This window comes from Trichosurus vulpecula, chromosome 4 (assembly GCF_011100635.1).
Source record: "Trichosurus vulpecula isolate mTriVul1 chromosome 4, mTriVul1.pri, whole genome shotgun sequence".
NCBI classification, from domain to species: Eukaryota; Metazoa; Chordata; class Mammalia; order Diprotodontia; family Phalangeridae; genus Trichosurus; species Trichosurus vulpecula.
In genome coordinates this window covers 253,454,403-253,475,459 of record NC_050576.1, presented here as the reverse complement: position 1 = coordinate 253,475,459, position 21,057 = coordinate 253,454,403, and the positions used below count along the sequence as shown (strand labels likewise).

Genomic DNA, 21,057 nt, shown 5'->3' with positions numbered 1-21,057 from the left:
ACATTTCATCATTTAAAAGTATTTATTAAGACTTACATGGTATTTTTGTATACTTAACAAGTTAGCCCACTACTCACAAGCTAAAATGAAACACATCTGACATATCCAAACATGGCAGAGCAAAATTGTACAGACATACATTTATATACACACACGTGATAATACTGTATGCATTTACATAATATACAAGTCAAGTGTCTTTGGCATGGTACAGGGTACAAAGTGAATGAGGTTCAGGAAATGGAGGGAGGAAAGAATCAGCCTTTAAAAAATTTCAGGGAGCAGCTAGGTAGCACAGTGAGTAGAGCACGGGCCCCTCAGGAGCACCTGAGTTCAAATCCGGTCTGATACTTGACACACTTCCTAGCTGTGTTACCTTGGGCAAGTCACTTAACCCTAATTGCCCTCCAAAAACAAAACAAAAAGTTTAAAAAATTTCAAATTCAAAAATGATAACTAGTCATTAGGAAATGCTTCTGGCTTTCTAGGGAATTTCTGAAATTCTTAAAAGATGGCTGGGAGAGAGCTTGAGTTGAAAGAAGGAAGGTCTAAGGTGTAGGTTATAGTCTGGTGAAATGAGGAATGGAAAGGATAATAAGGTAGTGAATAAATAAAACTGAACATTGTATGTGGGGAAACCATGGAAAGAGTGCTGGACAAGTAGGCTAAGCAGGCCCAGGTAACCTGCTAGAGAAAGGACTTTGTGAAGCACATGGTTAAAATGACTAGTCACAAAATCAAGTTTGGTCAAGGTGATTCCAACTACTCTACTCATCAGTATTCTAATCCAAGAATAGGAACAAAAATATTTCACAGGAATTGTATTAACTGGTTGATGCCCACTGCCTAGTATGATGATTAGGAATCATGGGACTCTGACCCTCATTAAAAGAGAACTAGTTCTTTGATACTACACTTCATCATGATGTGAGGTTACAGTCTTTCATCTGAATCTTTGAGTCTTACAAAGTTTATCAGACAATAGGAAGGGGAAAGCTTCAGGGGCCTTACAGATCATCTGATCGCTTTCATTTTACAAAAATACCTGAGGCTTAGAGAGGTTGAATTGCTCAGAATCACAGGGGGGCAAATGACAGCCAGGATCTCAAGGTCTCCGGCTCCAAATTCATTGCTCACACTAAGATAGCTTGAAATCATTTGCCTCTTTTATTACTTTGTAACAGCTTATTATGTTGAAAATTCTCTTCAGAAATCATTGGTGCTTATTTTTCAAATGATAGAAATGAGATGTTTATATTATGATACACTTAGTTAACAAGCATTGTTCAAAAGATTTATTTTTCTTAATTCACAATGGTTGCTTTGGGTTCTATGATTTATTTGGGGGCGAGGGTATTTTATTTTAAAATTATACGATCTTGGTATGCTGAGACAAACCAACAAAGTTTCTAATCGACAATTAAAACTGTAATTTAAAAATTACAACTAGCATTTAAATATTTGTTTTTCATAATTCCTATTTTTATACTGCAGAGGAAATTAAAAAAAACAAGTACTGTTGTTTCCACTCTGTTCAGGCTTCCTTCCAGTAGTACTTTTCAGAAGACGATGTCATCATCAAAAATAGTTCATGGTACTTCCATGTTGGAATTCACTATTCAGAAAATTATTTTTTATACACAATGAAGGATCATTGATATGGAGAAAATCACACCCCCAAACTCAATGAACAGAAGATTGAAGTCAACTTTTTTCAAACATTAAGTATTATGAGCATATGTTCACTTTGTAATGTTCTATTAACAAGACAATATCACAGTATAAATACTTTAAATATGGATTTATATAAAAATTTTCTGTTTAATAAATACATTCAACACAAATAGAAAATTTACAAGCTTTTTGGCTGCCATTTCCGCTCAGTAATTACCATGATGGGCTTTCTCCAGTTCTCTTACTCTTGGATTAAGAGTTGTTCAAACAGAAAACTATGGCAGTAAAAAATTTTTTTTACATGAAATGTAAGTAAAGATGAGGCAGAATTTTAAAATATAAAAGTTATGAAAATGTATTTAATTTTCATTCCTGTAATTCACACTCATAATTCTCAAGAGATTCATTCACTGGAACTGAAATTAAGAGCTAATGGTGAGAAAATTTAAAACCATTAAATCTAGTTTCATTTCTACATTTCAGACTATTGGAGTTGGACATGGACAGTCAGTGTGTGTGTGCGTGTGTGGGTGGAATGTATAACCAGGAGGTAAACACTGACATAGCAAATACTCTTAGATCATTAAACTTGGCAACAATCAGAAAATAAGACTGTGGTCAATCTTTTCTTTATCTAGAATCTCATTTTGGTTTTTAAAGATCTTTGCTTTCTATTTTTTAAAAAAGTTGTACATAATTTACATATCAACAATAGCTTGGCGGTACAGGAATCAGACTTTTTCCATTAATAGTAGCAGTTCAGGGTGAACAGTAGTCAGAAGCTACTGTTGTAGCCAAATGTGAAACATACCTCACAAACTCTTCAGTAACCAAGAATCTCATAAAAGGCTGATATAAAACAGACAGATCCAGCCTCATATTTTATCATACGACTTTTCATAGAATGCTGAGTTGAAGAAATGTCTAGTTTTGTAGAGCTTTTTTGTACTATATTTTTGTGTGGTACTTTAAAAAAAGTATGTTGATAATGCCTATAATCTACTACCTATACTATTAAAGCATCTTCTGAATAAAGCCGAAGAGAATGAAGAAACTCACCAGTATTTAGTGATTCAGCCATCAACAATAGTCAGAATTGAGACCTAACAGCCTAACTGGCAAACTGTTAAAAACTGGCCCAAAAAAGGCTTTTCCTCAACTCAGAGTGCAGGAGAAGTCTTTTGTAATTTAAAAAATATCTCTTCTAAAAAACCCAAGAATTTCATTGTCGAAGAGAGAGAGAGAGAATGCACTAAGTCAAGAGTTCTTTTGTATTGACTTCTATAAAGCATGATCAACCACGTGCCCCTGAAATATAAATGTGGCCAAGGAGCAAGTGACACAGTAAAAATTAGGTCTGTATTTAGGGAAAAAATGAAAAGCAGCATGGTTTTCCAAATAATTTCACTAAGTGAAGATTACAGATCTGAAAGCAACTGAGGCTATGTCAGCAGTTTACTGTCTAATAAAGACTGTTGAATTGAAAATTGGGACAATGCCAAGAGTGCCCCACTTGAGCCTGACAGTGAGGACCTCAATTCTAGGCCCGTGAAAAAGTACGTAACACATTTACTGGTACTTCTTAGGACTTTTCCACTGGGCTCACCTACCTAATCCTCATTTAGTTAGTGTCAAGTACTTGATCATCAACAGTCATAGTTTGTGACCAAAATGCACTATGCAAAAATATGAGGCATTAATTATCATGACCATTTTTAAAGTTCTACTCCCTACAGCTCAGTTCCATTGGGCTGGACATGCATAGTGAATGGATGAAGCGAAGGTAACAAAACTGATGAAAACTTAGGTGGGATGAGCAAAGAACATGAGAAAGCACAGCAAGAAACCCAGATTCCAGGCCAGATTTTGCCACTTCGTTTTGCTGTGTCACTGAGTAAATCACTTTACTTTTCTTGGGCTAAGAATGCTCTCTAAAGTAGGGATTTAACTCTAACATACTGAAATGCCAAGTCCATGATCCTAAGAAGCCACTGGGATACTGGGATTTCACAATTGGAGGTGGGTGAGTAGGTGTATCACATATGGTGAAATCAGAAGACACATTACCAAGGTGGAAATCAATGGGAAATGAAGTTGGATTATGAAAAACTTCAATAACTAAGAGCCAACCATGGTGTAAAAAAACTACATTGCAACAATGTTGAACTTGAAGACCATGAAATACATTTGTTTCATTTGCCATCACTCAGCCAAATATTTATGAGCTCCAATTAAATACATTTACAATCTCTTTTGCGAAACTTTCTTCATATCACCATCAGGTAGTGTTACACTTACACTATCCTAGGGTTTTAGTGTATCTCTTGGTATTGCTTAAAGTTTTCCACAGTTTTCTAGCCTATTGAAATTACAGGTCTGGAACAAAACAAACATCCCCAACCAGACAAAAACAAAACAAAAAAACTTGCCCTTTATCTTACACCAATTTTTCACAACTAATTTAGCCTGGGGGATGGGGCAGAAGGATGTGATTGTTTTTTTAAAAATAAACTACTACTAAAGATAATAAATTTTTTGTTTTTACCACCACAGCTAAGAGCATTTCTATAATTTTGGATTTATATAGAAGAGATGTCTGAATGCCTTGGGAATGATGGCTGGAGGAGAGAGTAAGTAGAAGGTCTGGGTCCTCATCCTAGAAATAGTTTAATTATATATACAGATATGTACACACACACACACACACACACACACAACGCCTCTATCCTGCCTATCCCTCTTGCACTTAGGTATTTGGATGACTTCTTACAATAAAAATGCTTGATAACTGAACAACTATGTTTACTTTTGTATTTGCAAAAGTCTGAGGCAGTTAAAGTTATTAAGGGAAGATAATAGCTTATTTATCTTCCCACTCCATCCTCCCATTCCCTGCCTTTCTCCTTGATACCTAAGAGCATAGGCCATTGGCAGGCAATCCAGAATCTGAAAGGACAAAGCTGACAGTAGCACACTTAAGATACCCTCACATGCTGTAAAGTCTACACACTAAAGCCAGAAAAAACCCTCAATGCCTAAATAAATAAATAAATAAGGCTGCCTATAACCCTCTTCAGTGTCATTATTAAAACCATCAACTGTAGACTCTCTAATAAAAGATGAATTTATTATTTTACACCAACACTCTGCAAATTAAGATAAAAAACAATCAAGCTGTCTCATGGATTGTAAGGTGACTTAAAAGTTCCCTCTCATTCCCAAACCTCATTAAGCAGTCATTACATTTATGAGGTAAGTCAGCTGCATGCCTGAAATCTAGATGAGTTTTGAGATCTTCAATCTGTCCCGTCGAATATTCACAATATTGACATAAATAAATTCCCTCAGACAAATGTGAATTTAAATGTTTGCAGTATTCTAACATGCTGGAGAAGCCCTTCCCACAGTCATCACAAACATGGGGGAAAATTTTTGTGTGCTCGATGGCCACGTGCCTGTTAACATTTGTATGCAGTCGACTTCGAAACCCACACACCTGACAGACAAAGAAGTTCTTGCACTTGTCGAAGGTGATCCTGCCCAGCAGGCTGTAGTGGCCGTGCTCACCAGCACCACTCTCTTTGTCGCTCAGCTCCATGAGCCTGCAGGCATGCTCATTGACCACATGGCTGTGCAGGTCCTCAGGGTCATTGGTCTCGTGCTCACAGAACTGGCACAGGTACTGCTCGTCACAGCTGTGCTCCTGGAAGTGCAGGTAGAGCTCACTGCTGGAGGAGAACTGCAGATCACACTGCTCGCACCAGTACAGGTGGTCGCTGAAGTGGGCGTCAGCGATGTGCTGGCTCAGGCTCTCCAGGAGCACCGTTCGGTAATCGCAGTACTTACACAGGTAGGGATCCTCCTCATGCAGTTTGGCGTGCTCGACAAGGAGCAGGTTGGTTGAGAAGGACTCTTTGCAGACTCTGCAGATGTTGGCAGCGGTGCGCTTGTGCTTGAGGACCACGTGCTGCTTTAAGTCAGAGAAGTACTTGCTGTTAAAATCACACAGCTCACACTTGTAGAGGCCACTGCTATTTGCTCTCAGTAAAGGCCACTTCTGCTGAGCAGTGACATTCAAAGCTTGGCTCTTGTCCAGAATTTTACACAGCTTAGCAGGGGGCTCCTCATCGACTTGGTCCTGAAGGCTCTCTGAGGACAGGTTTTCGGTCTCTACATCATAATCCTCAGAGACAGCGTGCACCTCAGCAGCGATGGGCACGTCTTCAGCTGTGCGCACTTCGATAGGGCTCTCCTCACGAGGCTGCTGGCGAACCGACTCAGGAGAGTCACATTCCTCACAGATTTCAATATCTGCAGATTTCTCTGAAAGAGAAAGACAAAATAGTGAGAAAAATACAACGAGCCCCTTGGAAAATGCAAAAAGGTTGACTTTTCCTAACCTGCAGAAAAGGCAGCATGATCTAGGATCCTGAGCACAGGACTGGGAACCAGGTGATTCTGATTTCTGCTTCTTGCTTTAATCCCCTCGGTGAATTTAGGCAAGTCATTTGATGTCTCTGTATCAGAATCTTCATCTGGAAAAAGTGAGAAAATAGCTGTAATTAACATCAGAACAATGTTCAAGGATTAATTTTCTTCCAAAGGATTTAAAGCATTAAAGTAGATACATTATGAGGATTCCTCAATAGACATGAAAAGAGATTTATATTCTCTCTCCTTTTTGTTCCTCCCTCCATAGAAAAGGTGAACTGTATTGTTTTCCATATTACAAAGGAATAATCTACTCAATCCATGAGCTTGGGGTACATCTTTACTCTCCAGCCCCCAAATTCTGAGGTTATAATAGGTTAAAGCCATCCAAATTAGGGCAGCAGGACATAACAAATATGAAGCAGGCCTGGAAAGGAAGTCCTGCCTCAGTGCCCTCTGGCTGGGTGGCCCTGAGGAAGTCATTGAACCTCTCAGAGTTCCCAGGAAGCTCTCCATAGCCCCACACTGCAGAAAAGTGGCAGATTTGTAGAAGAGGAGTGAATTTCCTCACTGTGTTCCTCCTGATGAAACCACAGGTGCAGACTGGGGGAAGTGGCACAGTGCACCAGAAAGACTTCAGGTCTGGGGACCAGATAAATCTGGGTTCTAGTCCCTGCTGTTTAGCTGCCTTTTTGTGTTGTTGCCGTTGTTGTTCAGTTGTTTCAGTCATGTCTGAGTCTTCGTGATCCCATTTGGGGTTTTCTTGGCAAAGATATTAGAATGGTTCACCATTTCCTTCTCTGGCTCATTTTATGGATGAGGAAACTAAGGCAAAGAGGGTTAAGTGACTTTCCCAGGGTCACATAGCTGGTAAGTGTCTGAGGCCAGATTTGAACTCAGGAGGATAAGTCTTCCTGACTCCAGGCCCAGCACTCTATCCACTGTGCCACCTAGCTTCCCATACCCTTTTAAAGTGACCAGAGCCAAATCCCTCAATCTCAGTGACCCTCAGTTTCTGCATCTGTAAAATGGGTATGGGGTGGACTAGATCTCTCAAGTTCATTCCTGATCTAAAAGTCTCCAGATCTAGGGCTAGAAATGGGAGGCTGTACCCCAGAACTGTTCTTTTCTGCTGAAGTTTCAAGAGTGAATAAGACTTGGGAAGCGGAAGTCAAAAGAAACCACTGAAGACCATTGAGGCCATGCTCTGAGAGGGCTGAATGACTCCCTCACTCTGTGCTCTTTATTCTCATTGTTCCTGCAGCCTAACAAAATGAAGCAAGAAGCTGAGAGAGTGGGTAGATGAGGACAAGAGGAACTAAAGGTGAATGATTCACCAGGTCCCACGTCCACTCTCTGGGCCTTTGCCATTCAGTCACTGGGCAACTGGTCAAGGGATCAGGTGAGATTTGGATGTACATATTTAAGATCAATTTTTAAAATTTCTCTTTTTTTTTTGGAGGGGGGAAGGCAGGGCAATTGTGGTCAAGTGACTGGCCCAAGGTCACGCAGCTAGTAAGTGTGGCAAGTGTCTGAGGACAGATTTGAACTCAGGTCCTCCTGACTCCAGGGCTGGTGTTCTACTCACTGTGCCACCTAGCTGCCCCCAGTTTTTTAAAATTTTAATTCATTTGAATGATTTCAATCACTACTCTCATTCACATTTTCAAGTCAAGTGAGAAAGGGAAATATTTACATGGGCTTTAAATAAATGTATTTCAGTTAAAACACACCTCAAATATTTACCTTTGTTCTCAAAATATTTTAAATCTGGCTGTCTCATAGAACAGACACTGTAACAATGATCAGAGAATATTCCATTGAATCCATCTGCAATTTTGGTTATTCCAGCAGAATCTGAATACAAACAAAAATGATGCATCCATGTTACAACCATGCCAAGTAATCTGTAAACTTCAAAAAACATTACTATTTTCCTTAGATATTTGGTCAGCTCATCAACTCCAGTATTTCTAATCAAGATTCACATAGGAGACTGGAAAAAAAAAATAGTAAAATGCCATTGAAATACATTTACCTTTTACTTGGATCTGTAGCCTATAGATGCACCAGAGAAGGCTTTGCTACTACATGAATTTACTACAAAGACCTGAAGTCCCTCAGAGCTTCCTTAAGTCCTCTGATTACATGGGTAGGGATCACCCTGAGCATCAGCTCGGGGGATGGAAGGCTCTTTGAGGCCTCTTGGTTCTGAATGGAGTACTTAGGTGATGTGGAAACAACAAGAGAGGTACTGCTCCAGTGATAAAGAACCCTGGGGTTATTCTGGTTCAACTAATAGGCCTGGGTCTATCACAAACAGCAACATGTGAAGAAAAGATTGAGGTATGCCACTGTCTACATACCAAAGAGACCAAATCATCCCGCTCATTATGTCACTCCTTGCTTATGCAGTACAGGACCAAATTAAACCACACAAGCCAAAATTACACAATCAACAATAGAGTTAGCTTTTTAAAATAACTGACACAGGACTGTGTTATCTGTTAGGATGCAATAAAAGTATTTGGCTTGTGAAATATCTTCTATTGATGAGAAAAAGAAACATTGATCTGCAAAAGAATATATAGAGAGATATATGCACACATGTACACACACACATATGAAATAGATGAACATATTGTTTGAATTACCCTATAAACATTCAGATAAATAATACAAATCATCATCCTTGCATTTCAACCTTTAACGACCTTTATCTAATTTCAACGGAGACCAGGATAAGATTTTATAGGAAAATTGCATTAATTCATAAACAAATTTTAAAATAAACAAATTACATATTGACCTGAATAACGAGAAGGGTGTAGAGTCTTCCTTTTTCTTTTTTTAGGATGTTCATTCATATCTTTTCAATCTAAAAGTAAATGAAAATAATTTAGTTGAAACAGGGAATTGGTAAAAACCAGCTAATGTTGAAACAAAGATTCTTTGTTATCATGCAATTTTTAAAAAAGGAAACAAGAAACTTAGAAACTGTGGGCCAACTGATAACCTACTTCATAAAAGAAGAATATTAAATTGTTTCTACTTATATTTTGTATTTATTTTCCAAGTACTGAATTACGATATTGGTTGCAGTTTTATTTCTTAGTTTGGGTGGGAAATACTCTCTCAGTCTATATACATATACATTAAAACTACTTCTGACAACTACAAATTATTTGTATCAACTGATCATCTGTTATAAATAAAGAGTGCTTTTAATTCATTAAAAATCCTCAAACTCAATAAAAATTACAAATTCATTAAAAAAAAGAACCCTAAGCCTATAATGCTGCATTAGTTATTACACAGAGAATTCCACAGATATAGTTCATACAATCTGGAATTTTTTACTGCAGACTCCAAACTCATCTAAGATGTTCCTCAAAATGACTAGAGCCAATCTGCAATGACTCCTGGTTCCCAGAACTAGAGGGAATACAAAGTTGTTCTAGAGAAAATTCCTTTGCTCAACTATGAAGTCATATTCAGCATTCTACTAGTGATCTAGGCAGTCCATGTGGAAACCATTCAATGCTGGGACTATCGATGTGAAAACATTACATTTACCAAAACAGCTGCAAAAATGATGAAGAATTCCTCTCCAACTAACTTACTTGGTGTAATTCTTAACAATGGAATCTGGCAGAACAACAAAGGAATGCTATGTTACAATACTTCCACAAGTAGGGAAAATACCTGTAAATAAAACACAACAACAACAAAAAGGTCAGGAAACCACCAGACCACCAAAGACTGCCAGAATATATTAATCTATAGCAAAAACAAAGAGAAGTTTCCAAGATAAAAGAATGCCATCAGAATCCCAAACCAAGCAGCCCAAAATACCAAATTGATGGGAAAGAATCAAACAAGGAACATTTTAATTTGCGGATTTAGTAGAGGTGATCTAGACTTAGCAGCATGGTGAGTGGTAGAAAGAACAATGGACTAGGAGTCAATAAGACCTGGGTTCAAATCATGCCCCAGACCTTTGCTAGTGGTGTGACCCTACACAAGTCTCTTGACCTCTCCAAGCCCCATGTTCCTCTATAAAATGAGGGAGTTGTTGGACTACATGACCTCCAAGGTCCTATGCAGTGTTAAATCTAGGATCCTGTGATCAAAATCAGACATCTACATGTTCTCACACAACTTTTCTTGTTGCTTTCCAATTGACTCCTTGCCTAGAACTATATCTGCATCTCATCCCCTTCTCTCTCAACACTCAACCTCTTGAGACTCTGTAAGGATCTATGGCTTATTAGGCCATACATATGTAAGAAGAGTCAGCAGAAGAAACATAATGCAGAGGTGATCACAATCATTCTGAAATCATGGCTCGATGCACTATAGGTTATTTATCTAACCATCACTGGGGTGACTTCTGAAGCACACAGAACTTGACCACCTCTAGGAAATAATCTTAAATTTTAGGGAAATGGAATATCACTAACAACCTCTTGGAGCAGGAAACAGGGCTTCTCATTTTGGATCGGACTAAATTTCATGTTTTGAAAGAGAGACTTTCCATTCAGGACTGAGATACAAATGCATACTTTATTTAATCCAACTCAAAAAACATGTTAAACCCCTACTACAAGTGAGGATATAAAAACAAAGATGAAAAACAGCCCCTGACCTCAAGGAGTTTTCATTGTACTGAGTGTGGAAGACTAAAAATACCATATGATTTGAAGAAGGCAATCAGGGAAGATTTCCCTACGTAAGTGACATCTGAATCAAACCCATGAAGGAAGCTAAGGATTCTAATACATTCTTAGAATGCATTCTAAGAGGCAGATGTGAGGAGAGATTACATTCTAAATATTCAGTGCAAAGGCAGAACAGTGGAAGGAATGTTGAGTTTCGGGAATAAACAAACCAACGGTTTGGAGAGAAGAGCAGAGAGGACTTATGGGAATGAATCTGAAATAGTCTGGAAAGGCAATAGAGTCAGGCTGTAGATGGCAATAGAGAGCCACTGAAGATTCTTAGAGGAGCAATGTGGTTAGACCTGTGTTTTAGGAAGATTCTGCATGTGAATGGCGGATGTGAGAAGGGAAAGAACAGAAGTCAGGAAGCAATGAATTTACAGACTCCTTTGGAAGTCCTGGTGAACAGTGAGGACCATCAGAACTAAAGTGGAGGCTGGGCAGATTGAGAAAAGGGGATGGATTTATGAGATGCTGGAGGTAGAAGTGATGAGGAAAAGAGGTGGGGAGAGGGAGAAGAGGAAAGGGGAGGGAGAGAAAATCAGGGGAAAGAGAGCAAAAGAGAGACACAGAGACTCATCAATGGTTAATAGTGTGTCCATTCCTGGTGACCAAAAGCTTGTAGTTCAGCCCTGATCCAGGATCTCATCTATTCTTTGTTGTTGGGTGTTTAGTTGTTTTCAGTAATGTCTGACTCTTCCTGACCCCATTTGGGGTTTTTTGGGCAGAGATACTGGAGTGGTTTGCCATTTCCTTCTCCAGTTCATTTTACAGATGAGGAAACTGAGGTAAAGAGGGTTAAGTGACTTGCCCAGGGGCACACTGCTAGGAAAGTGTATGAGACTGGATTTGAACTTAGGTCTTCCTGAATCCAGACCCAGCATTCTATCCACTGTACCACCTAGCTGCCCCTGTAATTCAGTTCAATCCTCTCATCATGGTTAGGGCTTTCCTGACCATACCTACGTGTCTTCCATGATCTCTGACCCATCTCAACTTCTTAATTCTATGACCATACAGACTTCACTTAAGTTCCACAAATATTTACTAAGTACCTATTATGTGCAAGCCCCTATGCTACTGTTAACAAACTATTTGGATATTTTATTGTTACCTGTGTTTGTTTTCTCCAACTAAATTGTGAGCACTTGATACAAAGATACAAACTGACTTTTTTTGTATCTCAGACCTAGGCACAGGGTTGGGCACATCGTAGGGACCTTCTACGGGAAGCTGCCAATGTGATACATCCCTACCACAGCTCTCCCTATGTCACTTCCCAGCTCAATAAGTTCCAGTGACTCCCTACTGTTTTTAGAACCAAACACAAACTCTGTTTGGCATTTTAAGCTTTTTTCAACTTGGCTTCAACCTTTTCAGTCTTGTTATCTATTCTCTACCTTTGAATATTCTTTGGTTCCACCACACTCATCCTCTTCTGGTTGTATTCATGACATTGTCAGGTCCCAAGCTTTTGCACAGGCCTCTCTCCATGCCTGGAAAGCACTCCTTCCTAACACCCACAATCGTTAGTTTCTCTGCTCTGTGGGAGGCTCTTCCCGATGGCTCAGGCAGCTAGTGCTTTACTCCTGCCCTCATATTAGCTCACATTTTCTTTGTCTACATCTCACGTGCATAAATGTTGGCCCCTTCGATAGAAGAATGTAAGCTTCTGGTGGTCAGACTTTTGTTCTGTTTTGGCATAACGACAACGATAACAGCATTCAATGTTGAGGGAGTTACAGGTACATATCCCCCACCCACCTCCCTCTCCCCATCTGGAAAAATCTGGGTAAAAATTTTTGGCCCTCTCTCCAAACCAAGGAAGAAGTCTGAATTATTATAACATTTAAAAAATGCTCATATTATACAACACTACAAAATGTTTTATGCATTTCTGAGTTTCCAAATGTTTTCTGTGTCGTCCGCTGGCCTTCATATGTCATCTGCGGCTTCCACAAAACTCCTCCCAAATTCCTATTTAATTTCTTATGCTAACCTGCAATATAGCAAAACCTTGAGAGGGAAAGTCTCGCTCCTATGACTTAGTACAGCACTGAGCACAAAGGTAATAAGTGTTTTAAACTAGATTTGGAGGCAGAAGACCTGAGTTACAATGCTAGCACTGTCATTTACCATCAATGTAACTTCAGGTAAATCACAACCTCTGTGGGACAGTTTCCTTAACCTCAAAGGAGAGGGAGGTCCTTTCCAGCTTCCTTTAGGCTGGCAAAATGATAAAGTGATGGAAAAGATTTGGATTCAGGGAAGCTGGGATCAAATTTCAGCTCTAACATTATATAATCTTGGGCAAGTTCCAACCTGTGAGCACTACAACTTCCCCTTTAAAATGTGGATGACATTTCTATGACGTGCCCCATAAGGTATCATAAAGAAAGAGCTTTGCAAACATCAAAGTATTACAGAAATATGTATTTTTTGTTAAATCCTATACCTACTCTTCTGTCCTCAAGGTTATTAAAAACAAAGTGAAACCCAGTGCTCCGTGCCAGGAGTACCCAAGGGCAGGTGACCAAACTCTCAATAAAGAGATGATCTCTAAATCTGCTGGCTGAAAGGCATCTCTTCTACATTCCAGCCAAGTGAGATTCCTTGCCAAGGAGACCACTAGGGCTTACCTTCTGAACACTCCTGTACAGGCTGTTTCCTTCTATTGCAGGCCTGCACAACCTGCAGCCCACCAAAGGATTTTGGGCGGCCTGAGAAAAATGTAGATGTCTTCCTCTATGTTTTTGAGGGTGTCCAAAATTCTTTGGTGTGACCAAGAGCCACAGTTTGTGTAGGCCTGTTGTAATGCAAGGTGAGTTCACTGAGGGCTCTTTTTTTTTTTCCTATTTGTATCTACAACGTAAGTGCTTAATGTAACTTTTTCACTCATTGATTCATTCTCATCAGTCAGTTATGAGAGGTTTGCAACAATACAGTCAATGTTCACACATATACCCCTCCTTGCACCACTGTGGTAAGGAGTAGCCAACACTAAAGGTCAGCCTCCCATCCTAGGAAATGTCCTGCTCCAGACAGTTAGTGGGGAATACATCTGCTCCAGTTCGCCTCAGAAAAGGAGAATGTTGAGAGGTAGAGACTGGAGGTACCATTTTCATCCTGACAGGCATTTCTAGTTCAGCTGGCTGATGGAATGATGGCCAGTCAGAATAGACAATGGAGGTATTGCCCAATAAGCCAGTGTGACAATATCTGAATGGATTCCATACAAGGGGACAAGGAGGAGGGAGAAGGGAATGGATCAAGGGGCTGCACAATCACCAACAATTATGTCAGAGGAAAGTTGACATAATCCCTTTGTACTAGAGGACAGATCAATGAAGCAATCAGAAGCTAAGGCAAACAGAAAGAAGTAGGGCAGAAGCTCCAACCAACCAATATCCTAAATTTTTTTTTTGAGGGGGGAAGGCAGGGCAATTGGGGTTAAATGACTTGCCCAAGGTCACACAGCTAGTAAGTGTGTCAAGTGTCTGAGGACAGATTTGAACTCTGGTCCTCCTGACTCCAGGGCTGGTGTGCTACTCACTGCGCCACCTAGCTGCCCCCAAGATCCTAAATCTTAGAGGCAGAAGGGTCCTTGGAAATCATCTAGGGCAAACAACTCATATTACAAATGGGGAAACTGAGGCTGAGCAGGGTAAGTAGCTTGCCCTTTCTGATTTCTTATCCCCCAAACTGGCATCACTAACTGCATGCCAGGCATTTGCCCCCCAACAGCCCCTAAGTTTCTCCAAGTGAAAACCTTCCAGACAGAATTCATTAACTTCCTCAATAAACTTAGCTTTCCTCCAATCTTCCCTATTTCTGTTGAGGGCATCAGCACTCTTATAGCACTCAGGTTCACAACCTCAACTCTTCCGGCTCCTTCCACCCCATATCCCATGAGATGCCAAGTCTCATCAATTCTACCTCCACAGTATCACTCATATTGTTCCTGTCTCCTCTCATATGGCCACCACCAAAGCTCAGGCCCTTCTCTGCCCACAGCCTCCTATTAGTCTTCTGCTTCTAGTCTCTCTCCTTCTCCAATTCATCCTCTACGTGGCTGCAAGGTTATTTTTTTTTATTCTTTTAGTTTTAGGAACACTACTAAAGCCCAGACCTGGCCAACCCACTCCCCTACTCAAGAACCCCCAAGGCCTTGAGTAAAACACAAATTCCATGATTTACACTAACAGACTCAGAAAATCGGGCTTCAACTTACCTTTGGAGACTTTTCTTAAATCACTCCTCACTTCAAACTCTCTCTCCTGCAGCCAGAGTGGCTGACCCGTATTTGAGAAATTCAGTATTCCCTTTCCTGCCAGCTTGCCTTTGGGCCAGGCTGGGTCCTGATCCCTGGGCTGCTCTCTTTCCCTCCTCACCTCTGTTCTTAAAATCCTTAACTTTCATCAAGGTTCTGCTTGTTGTAAGAAGCCTTTCCTGATGCCCCTGTGAGTATCATCCCTTTCCTCAGAGTTACTGTATTTATTTCAATATTGCATCTCCCCCTCACAACCCTTCCCCCCCCCCCAAAAGGAACTTTATATTCACAGAGGACAAGACTGGCTTGTTTTTCGAACCCTAGCATTTAGCACAGTTCCTTCCCAACACGCAGGATAGAGGTGGCACCAAACCTCTGATTTCACTGGTGTAGAGAGCTCTAGATAATAAGACTCCCTCTAAAACTGCCCATCAGTATCTTCTCTGCAACTCAGTGAATTGTCCAGGAGAACCCTGGGACACAGTTGGTATTTGTCAGAGGTAGGACTTGAATCCACGTCTGACTTCGAAACTGGTTCTTTATCTACCACTCCATGAGGTCTCAAAGCTTTGCCCACAGTAGGTACTTAACAAGTACTGGAACTGAACCACTGCTGAACTGTCCAAGACCACACAGAAGCAAACTGGAATGTAAAGCCAGCATTGAGACAGAATGACAAGCTGTAGCCATCATATTATCTGCTTCCCCTGGTGAGAGTCACGGATCCCAAACCAGGCTCTGACACCCACTACCTTAGTTACCCTGGACAAATAGGACTCATTTCACTTCCCTGAATCTCCGCTTCCTCAGCAGGAAAATGATCACACTTGCAGTACCCACCTCACTGGGGTAGTAGAAAGCTTTCATAAATTTTACAGCACCACAAAAATACATCTAGCAAGCCATTCCTGATCACCTTATCCTTAGAAACAGACATCCCAATATGCCGTTATTATTATTAAAATGAAGTTTTGTGTTTTATCCTTCCAAATAAATAATAGATGAAAGGAGGCCCACCCAAATAGGCAGCTTCATCCTGGCACTTAGCCACCACCACATGACCCTTCATCTACTGCAATCATCACACTTCAGAATCTACAAATGAGGAAATTGAGGCCCAGGGATGCTTAGGGCCTGGCTCAAAGTTCTACAGTTACTAAGCAGAGGGTAGCATAAAGATGAGGACTGTCTCCCCTGTGGGTTGCGCAGAGCACCTTGTTCCGAGCGGGTGCTACAGTTTTTGAACAGTTGAAGCTGGTGAGGCCCGACTCTACCAAGGCCTCACGATGCTGCCTGCATTTGGCTCACTACCAACGCTGTCCAAATGCAGCCATGACAGGGGTTCACATTTACATCACTTTTAGACACTTACAAACAGCTGCACACATATGATCAGTTAGGGCAGGAAGGCCCTATCATAGATCACCAAGTCCAGCTCTACTTTGATCGTTAAGCCCATCACATAAAGACAACTCTGGGATGCTGCTGAAACGAAGGTTCCCTTCTGCCTCAGACCCACACTACCTCAATGTCCACTGGGGCCAGGCTGCCTGGCAGGTCAGGATGCGGCTTGGGAGCCTTCCTTAGTTTCTTCAGCTGCAGCATCTTCTTCACAATGTGGCTGCTTTTCCTCTGACAAGCAGCTGGCTCCCAATTCAGAAACTCCTTAACTTTCACACTTATTAGGTTACCTCCAGGGCCCCAAAGGTCCATTTCCCAGGCTCTCAGCTAACCTCTTCTTTTTGGTGTTATGTCCAGAGAAGGGCAATTTATTAAGCACCTACTGTGTGCCAGGCACTGCGCTAAACACTTTCCAAATATCATCTCATTTGATCTTCACAACAACCCTGGCAAGTAGGTGCTATTACTGTTACTCTCATTTTACAGTTGAGGAAACTGAGGCAGACACAAGTTATGTGACTTTCCTAGGGTTGCACAGCTACTAAGTGTCAGAGGGAAAGGGACTCTACCCAAAGCTCCACATGACAGTAGGTAGCTCTGTGTCTCTCCCTCTATGGGAGACCCAGAAAGGGGAGCTACTTACAGTGATGTGTCTGATTGGTCTCCTGGTCTCCACTGTCAAAGTGATCTTCCTAAGGTACGTTCAATCAAATCGAATTGTTAACCTCTAATGGCTCCCTATTACTTCCAGGATAAAATAGCAATTCCTCTGTTTGGCATTTAAAACCCTAAGTCACCTGGCCCCTTTCTACAGCTTACTCCCATGCACACATCCTATGATCCAGCGTCCCTGGCCTAGTCTGTCTTCTTCACAGAACATTTCCTGATTCCATGCCTTTGCATCTGCTGTTCCTCATGCCAGGAATGCTCTCCTTTCCTCATCTCCACCTCCTGGCTTCTCAGTTCTTCCTTAGACACAGCTCACAACTCATCTTAGGGTGGAGGCCTTTGTTGGTCCCTCTCCCGAGTGCCTTCCCTTGAAGATTCCCTTGCATTTACATTGTATCTATCTTCTAGATACATAGTTATTTCGAAGCCATCATCCCAAAGACACTTGAGTTCCTAGAGCGCAGGCACTGGCATTTTTTTTTTATCTTTCTTTTCATCCCCAGCCGTGGGCTCCCGGGCTGCCACACGCGAAGCACCACTTAGTAAACGCTAGTGGACAAATCACTCGTCTAAAGCCTCGAGGCCACGAGTGGGTGCTCAGTCTAATGCATGTCCCACAGAGAGGGGACAAGGGGAATGAGTCGGAGTGCAGTTTACATAAGGTTTCGAGGTTTGTTGAGCACTCTTCCTATACAGGAGGCAGCCCCAAAAGCCTCGTGGCCTCCGGGTCGGAGGACCTGTCCTCCAATATTGCATCTACAACAAGCTATCTTTGCTGCCTGGGTCAAGTAGCCTTATCATCATCATTAATAATACGAGGAACTGTTAGCCCTCAGGGCTTTAAGGTTTGCAAAGCACTTAACCAGGATCGTGACAGAGGCGTCACCTCACCCCCCCACCCTCCCCGTAGGGTTATTATCGAGCCCATGCTACATATAGAGAAACTGAGGCCCAGGTCGGGTGATTGACTTACCCAGGGCCACGCTGCTAGGGAGGTATTAGCGCGTCCCCCATTTTACAGACGAGGAAACCGAGGCACAGGGCTGTTCGGGGGCCGGCCCGGGGTCACACAGCTAGTAAGAGGCTGGGGCCGGACCTGAATTCGGGTCTCTCTGACTCCAGGTCCGGCGTTCTCAGCCACTCACGGCCTCACCCGGATGACTCGGTTTGCCCATCCGTACAATGGGCGCGGGTGTTCTGCGCGCCCACTCCGCGGATGAGGCCACTGAGGCCCCGCAGAGAGGGCCCGCGCGGCGTGGCGCAGCATGGTTCGGGCCGCCTCGGACGCGCCGGGAGGAGGCCACGCGCTGAGCCTGCCCGCCGGCCGTGGGGAGGGCGTCACGCCACGCCATGCCACGCCATGCCACGCCGCCCGCCCGCGAAGGCCCCAGCCCTCGCCCCGGGCGCCGCCCGCGCAGGCCCCGGCTCGCCCCAGCCCCGGCCCCGGCCCCGCGTCCGCCCTCAACCTCCCCCGGCCCAGCCCCGCCGCAGCCCGCACTCACCGCCTGGCTCCGCGCCTGCGCCGTGCGCCTCCGGAGACGGGGCGGGGGAGGGGCGGCGGGGCGGGAGTGTGGCGCGCGGCGGCCGCACGCACACCCAGCCAGGGAGAGACCACCAGCCTCCAGCCCCTGCGCAGGCGGCGGCCGCCGCGCGCCCCCTGCCGGACCCGCCGCGCCGCTGCACCGCCCGCGCCCCGCCCCGGCAGGGGAGGGGCCGAGCAGCCCGCCAGCGTGCGGGCCCCCAGCCACGCGGGACCGCTCCCGGCTGGAGACCTCCCCCTCCCCCCTCCTGCGCCTTCGGGCGCCCAGGTGTGTAGGCCGTGAACCGTCCGCGCCCGGACTGAGCCCACTACCTGACTCCGAGGGGTGGAGTCTGAGACCCTCGGAGTTGGGACCCGCTGAGGGGTGAACGAACCGGCGGATGGTCAGGAAGGATGGAAGCATGGGTGGGGTGCGGATGGACCGGTGAATGGATGATGAAGCGCGAATCAACCTCAGAGGTAGATAGTCCTAATATTAACTATTGACAGCTTGCCCTTCTGTAACGTTTGAAATCTGCAAAACAGTTAACCTGTTTATTTAAGAGACGGCCTCAGTTACGAGTCAGAAGGACTTGTTTCTACTCCTACTATTACTAATAGCTAGTATTTATGTAGTGCCTACCATGTACCAAATATCACATTTGATCCTCACAGCAAGCCTGAAAGCTAGATACTACTATATTACAGGTGGGGAAACCGAGGCAGACAGTGGCTAAGTGACTTGCGGAAGATCACACAGATATTATCTCAGGATGTACTTGAACTCGGGTCTTCCTGCCTGCAAGCCCCACTATTATCCATTGGGCCACAGCAGCTGCTAGTAAATTCTACCTACTACTTGTTGACACTAGGGGAAGTCACTTATAGCAATGATATAAAAATAAGTATTCATATAATGCTTTAAGATTTACAAAAAGCTTCACATATATGATCCTCATAATTACCTTGAAAAGTGGGCAATATTGTTCATTGTATGTTTTTTAAATTGGAGGACCTATAATTTCATTAGCATAGGAAGAGTCTACTGTGGGATAGGAACACTCCTTCAACCAAAGGAGATCATCTGCTCTTCCATTTATGGTTTTAGAGTTGCCTAGGCTACTGAAAAGTTCAGTGACTTGACCAGGACCACCCAGACAGCATTGATTAGAGGAAGGACTGGAGCCCAGGTTTTCCTAACCTGGAAGTCAGCCCTCTAGCCACCATTCTGCTTCCTCAAAAGGCATCAATGTCCTTATTAAATGTAGCCCCCAGAATGAGAGCATTTAGGTGTGGTCTGCTAGACAGTACTAGGATTACTGCCTTCCCTTTCTCTGGACACTGTGCCTCTCTATGAAGTGATCATATCTTCTAGCTTTTCCTTCTGCCATAGGGTCATGAGATCAGAAATTGGAAGGAACTTCAGAATTCTTCTAGTGACTGGATGTGGCCCTTTAGGCCCTCAGGTGTGGTCCTTTGAGTCCAAGTTTTACTGAACAAATCCTTTTATTAAGGTGATTTGTTCTGTGAAGTTTGGATTCAGTCAAAAGGCTGCACCCAAGAATCTAGAAGGCCACAAATGGCCTCAAGACTGAAGATTCCCCACCCTGATTCCAGTCCCTCACTCTACAGAAGTGAGGCTCAGATGGGCAATGAGTCCCAATTCGGGATCCAAACTTTGCAAATTCTCATCAGATTTTGTTCCCTTTCCACTACAAAACTCCTCTTATTTCCTGTCATGCTCAAAAAGGGGAGGGGGGAAAGGAGCAGTTGTATATTCTGATACATGTTGAAGAAAGTGCCTTGGAGAGCACCAGTTCGTATCAAAGTAGGGCAAGAATATTCTTGCTCAAATCTGATCCCAACCTCTTCCCACTGAGCTTGTAAAATCTCCAAGGGCCTTAGCAGGCAGTGGAAGATGAGCAAGGTGACTTAGTGTCACATGTTTCTTTACAGCTAGGCCTGGGCTTTCCCCAGAGGAGTCAAAAGCACTCCTAGTGTTCAGTATGTCGATGAAATGTGCATAAATCACATAAGATGGGCTATAAGATGCTTACCCTGTAAACATCAGCGGATGTGATTTAAACAGCTTGAAAAAGGATCAGCTTTGGATTTGGAAGAAACACGAACAAATCACTAGAGTTCTCTGGGTTTCAGGTGCTTATTGTAAAATGATAGGCTAGACTAAATGATCTCTGAGGTCTTTTTCAGCTCTGGATCTCAGATCAAGTCATCTCCTTTTTAGCTTTCAAAAGTCATGGCTGTTCTAGATATGACTACTGGGAACAGCTGGGTACTGGGTAGGTCAGGAGATCCTTGTTCTAAGCACTACTATGTCTGCCCTCTAGCAATATGAACTCAGACAAATCAAT

General features: G+C 42.9%; 2 protein-coding genes across 3 annotated transcripts in view; one reads left to right on the top strand and one right to left on the bottom strand.

Annotated features, from left to right (window-relative positions):
• On the bottom strand, positions 1-18,726 carry ZNF639 (zinc finger protein 639). 2 transcript variants are annotated; one of them, XM_036756268.1, is made up of 6 exons: positions 18,669-18,726; positions 9,729-9,810; positions 8,915-8,983; positions 7,852-7,962; positions 6,075-6,209; positions 1-5,997 (listed from the first exon to the last, which is right to left on the bottom strand). In XM_036756268.1, the coding sequence occupies exons 3-6, from the start codon at positions 8,970-8,972 to the stop codon at positions 4,844-4,846; spliced, it is 1,458 nt and encodes a 485-aa protein (XP_036612163.1). In that variant the 5' UTR covers positions 8,973-8,983; positions 9,729-9,810; positions 18,669-18,726; the 3' UTR covers positions 1-4,843. The 2 variants fall into 2 exon arrangements, with proteins under 2 accessions (XP_036612163.1, XP_036612164.1); XM_036756269.1 differs by lacking the exon at positions 18,669-18,726 and adding an exon at positions 18,140-18,332 and having other exon boundaries at positions 359-5,997.
• Positions 18,727-18,987: 261 nt separating this feature from the next.
• The window catches only part of KCNMB3 (potassium calcium-activated channel subfamily M regulatory beta subunit 3), an 86,131-nt gene continuing 84,061 nt past the window's right edge, over positions 18,988-21,057 (top strand). Inside the window, exon 1 of the mRNA XM_036753800.1 lies at positions 18,988-19,165. Coding sequence (XP_036609695.1) covers positions 19,135-19,165 — 31 coding nt within the window. The 5' untranslated portion in view covers positions 18,988-19,134. The remainder of the gene's footprint in view (positions 19,166-21,057) is intronic.

Bases quoted from the DNA above. Each gene is read 5' to 3' on its own strand.
- ZNF639 (XM_036756268.1), bottom strand. From the start codon at position 8,972: ATGAATGAACATCCTAAAAAAAGAAAAAGGAAGACTCTACACCCTTCT. The intron at 7,963-8,914 runs GTCAATATGTAA...GTTTGTATTCAG, and splicing joins ACACCCTTCTCGTTATTCAG to ATTCTGCTGGAATAACCAAA. The intron at 5,998-6,074 runs GTTAGGAAAAGT...TTTCTCTTTCAG, and splicing joins TCATGCTGCCTTTTCTGCAG to AGAAATCTGCAGATATTGAA.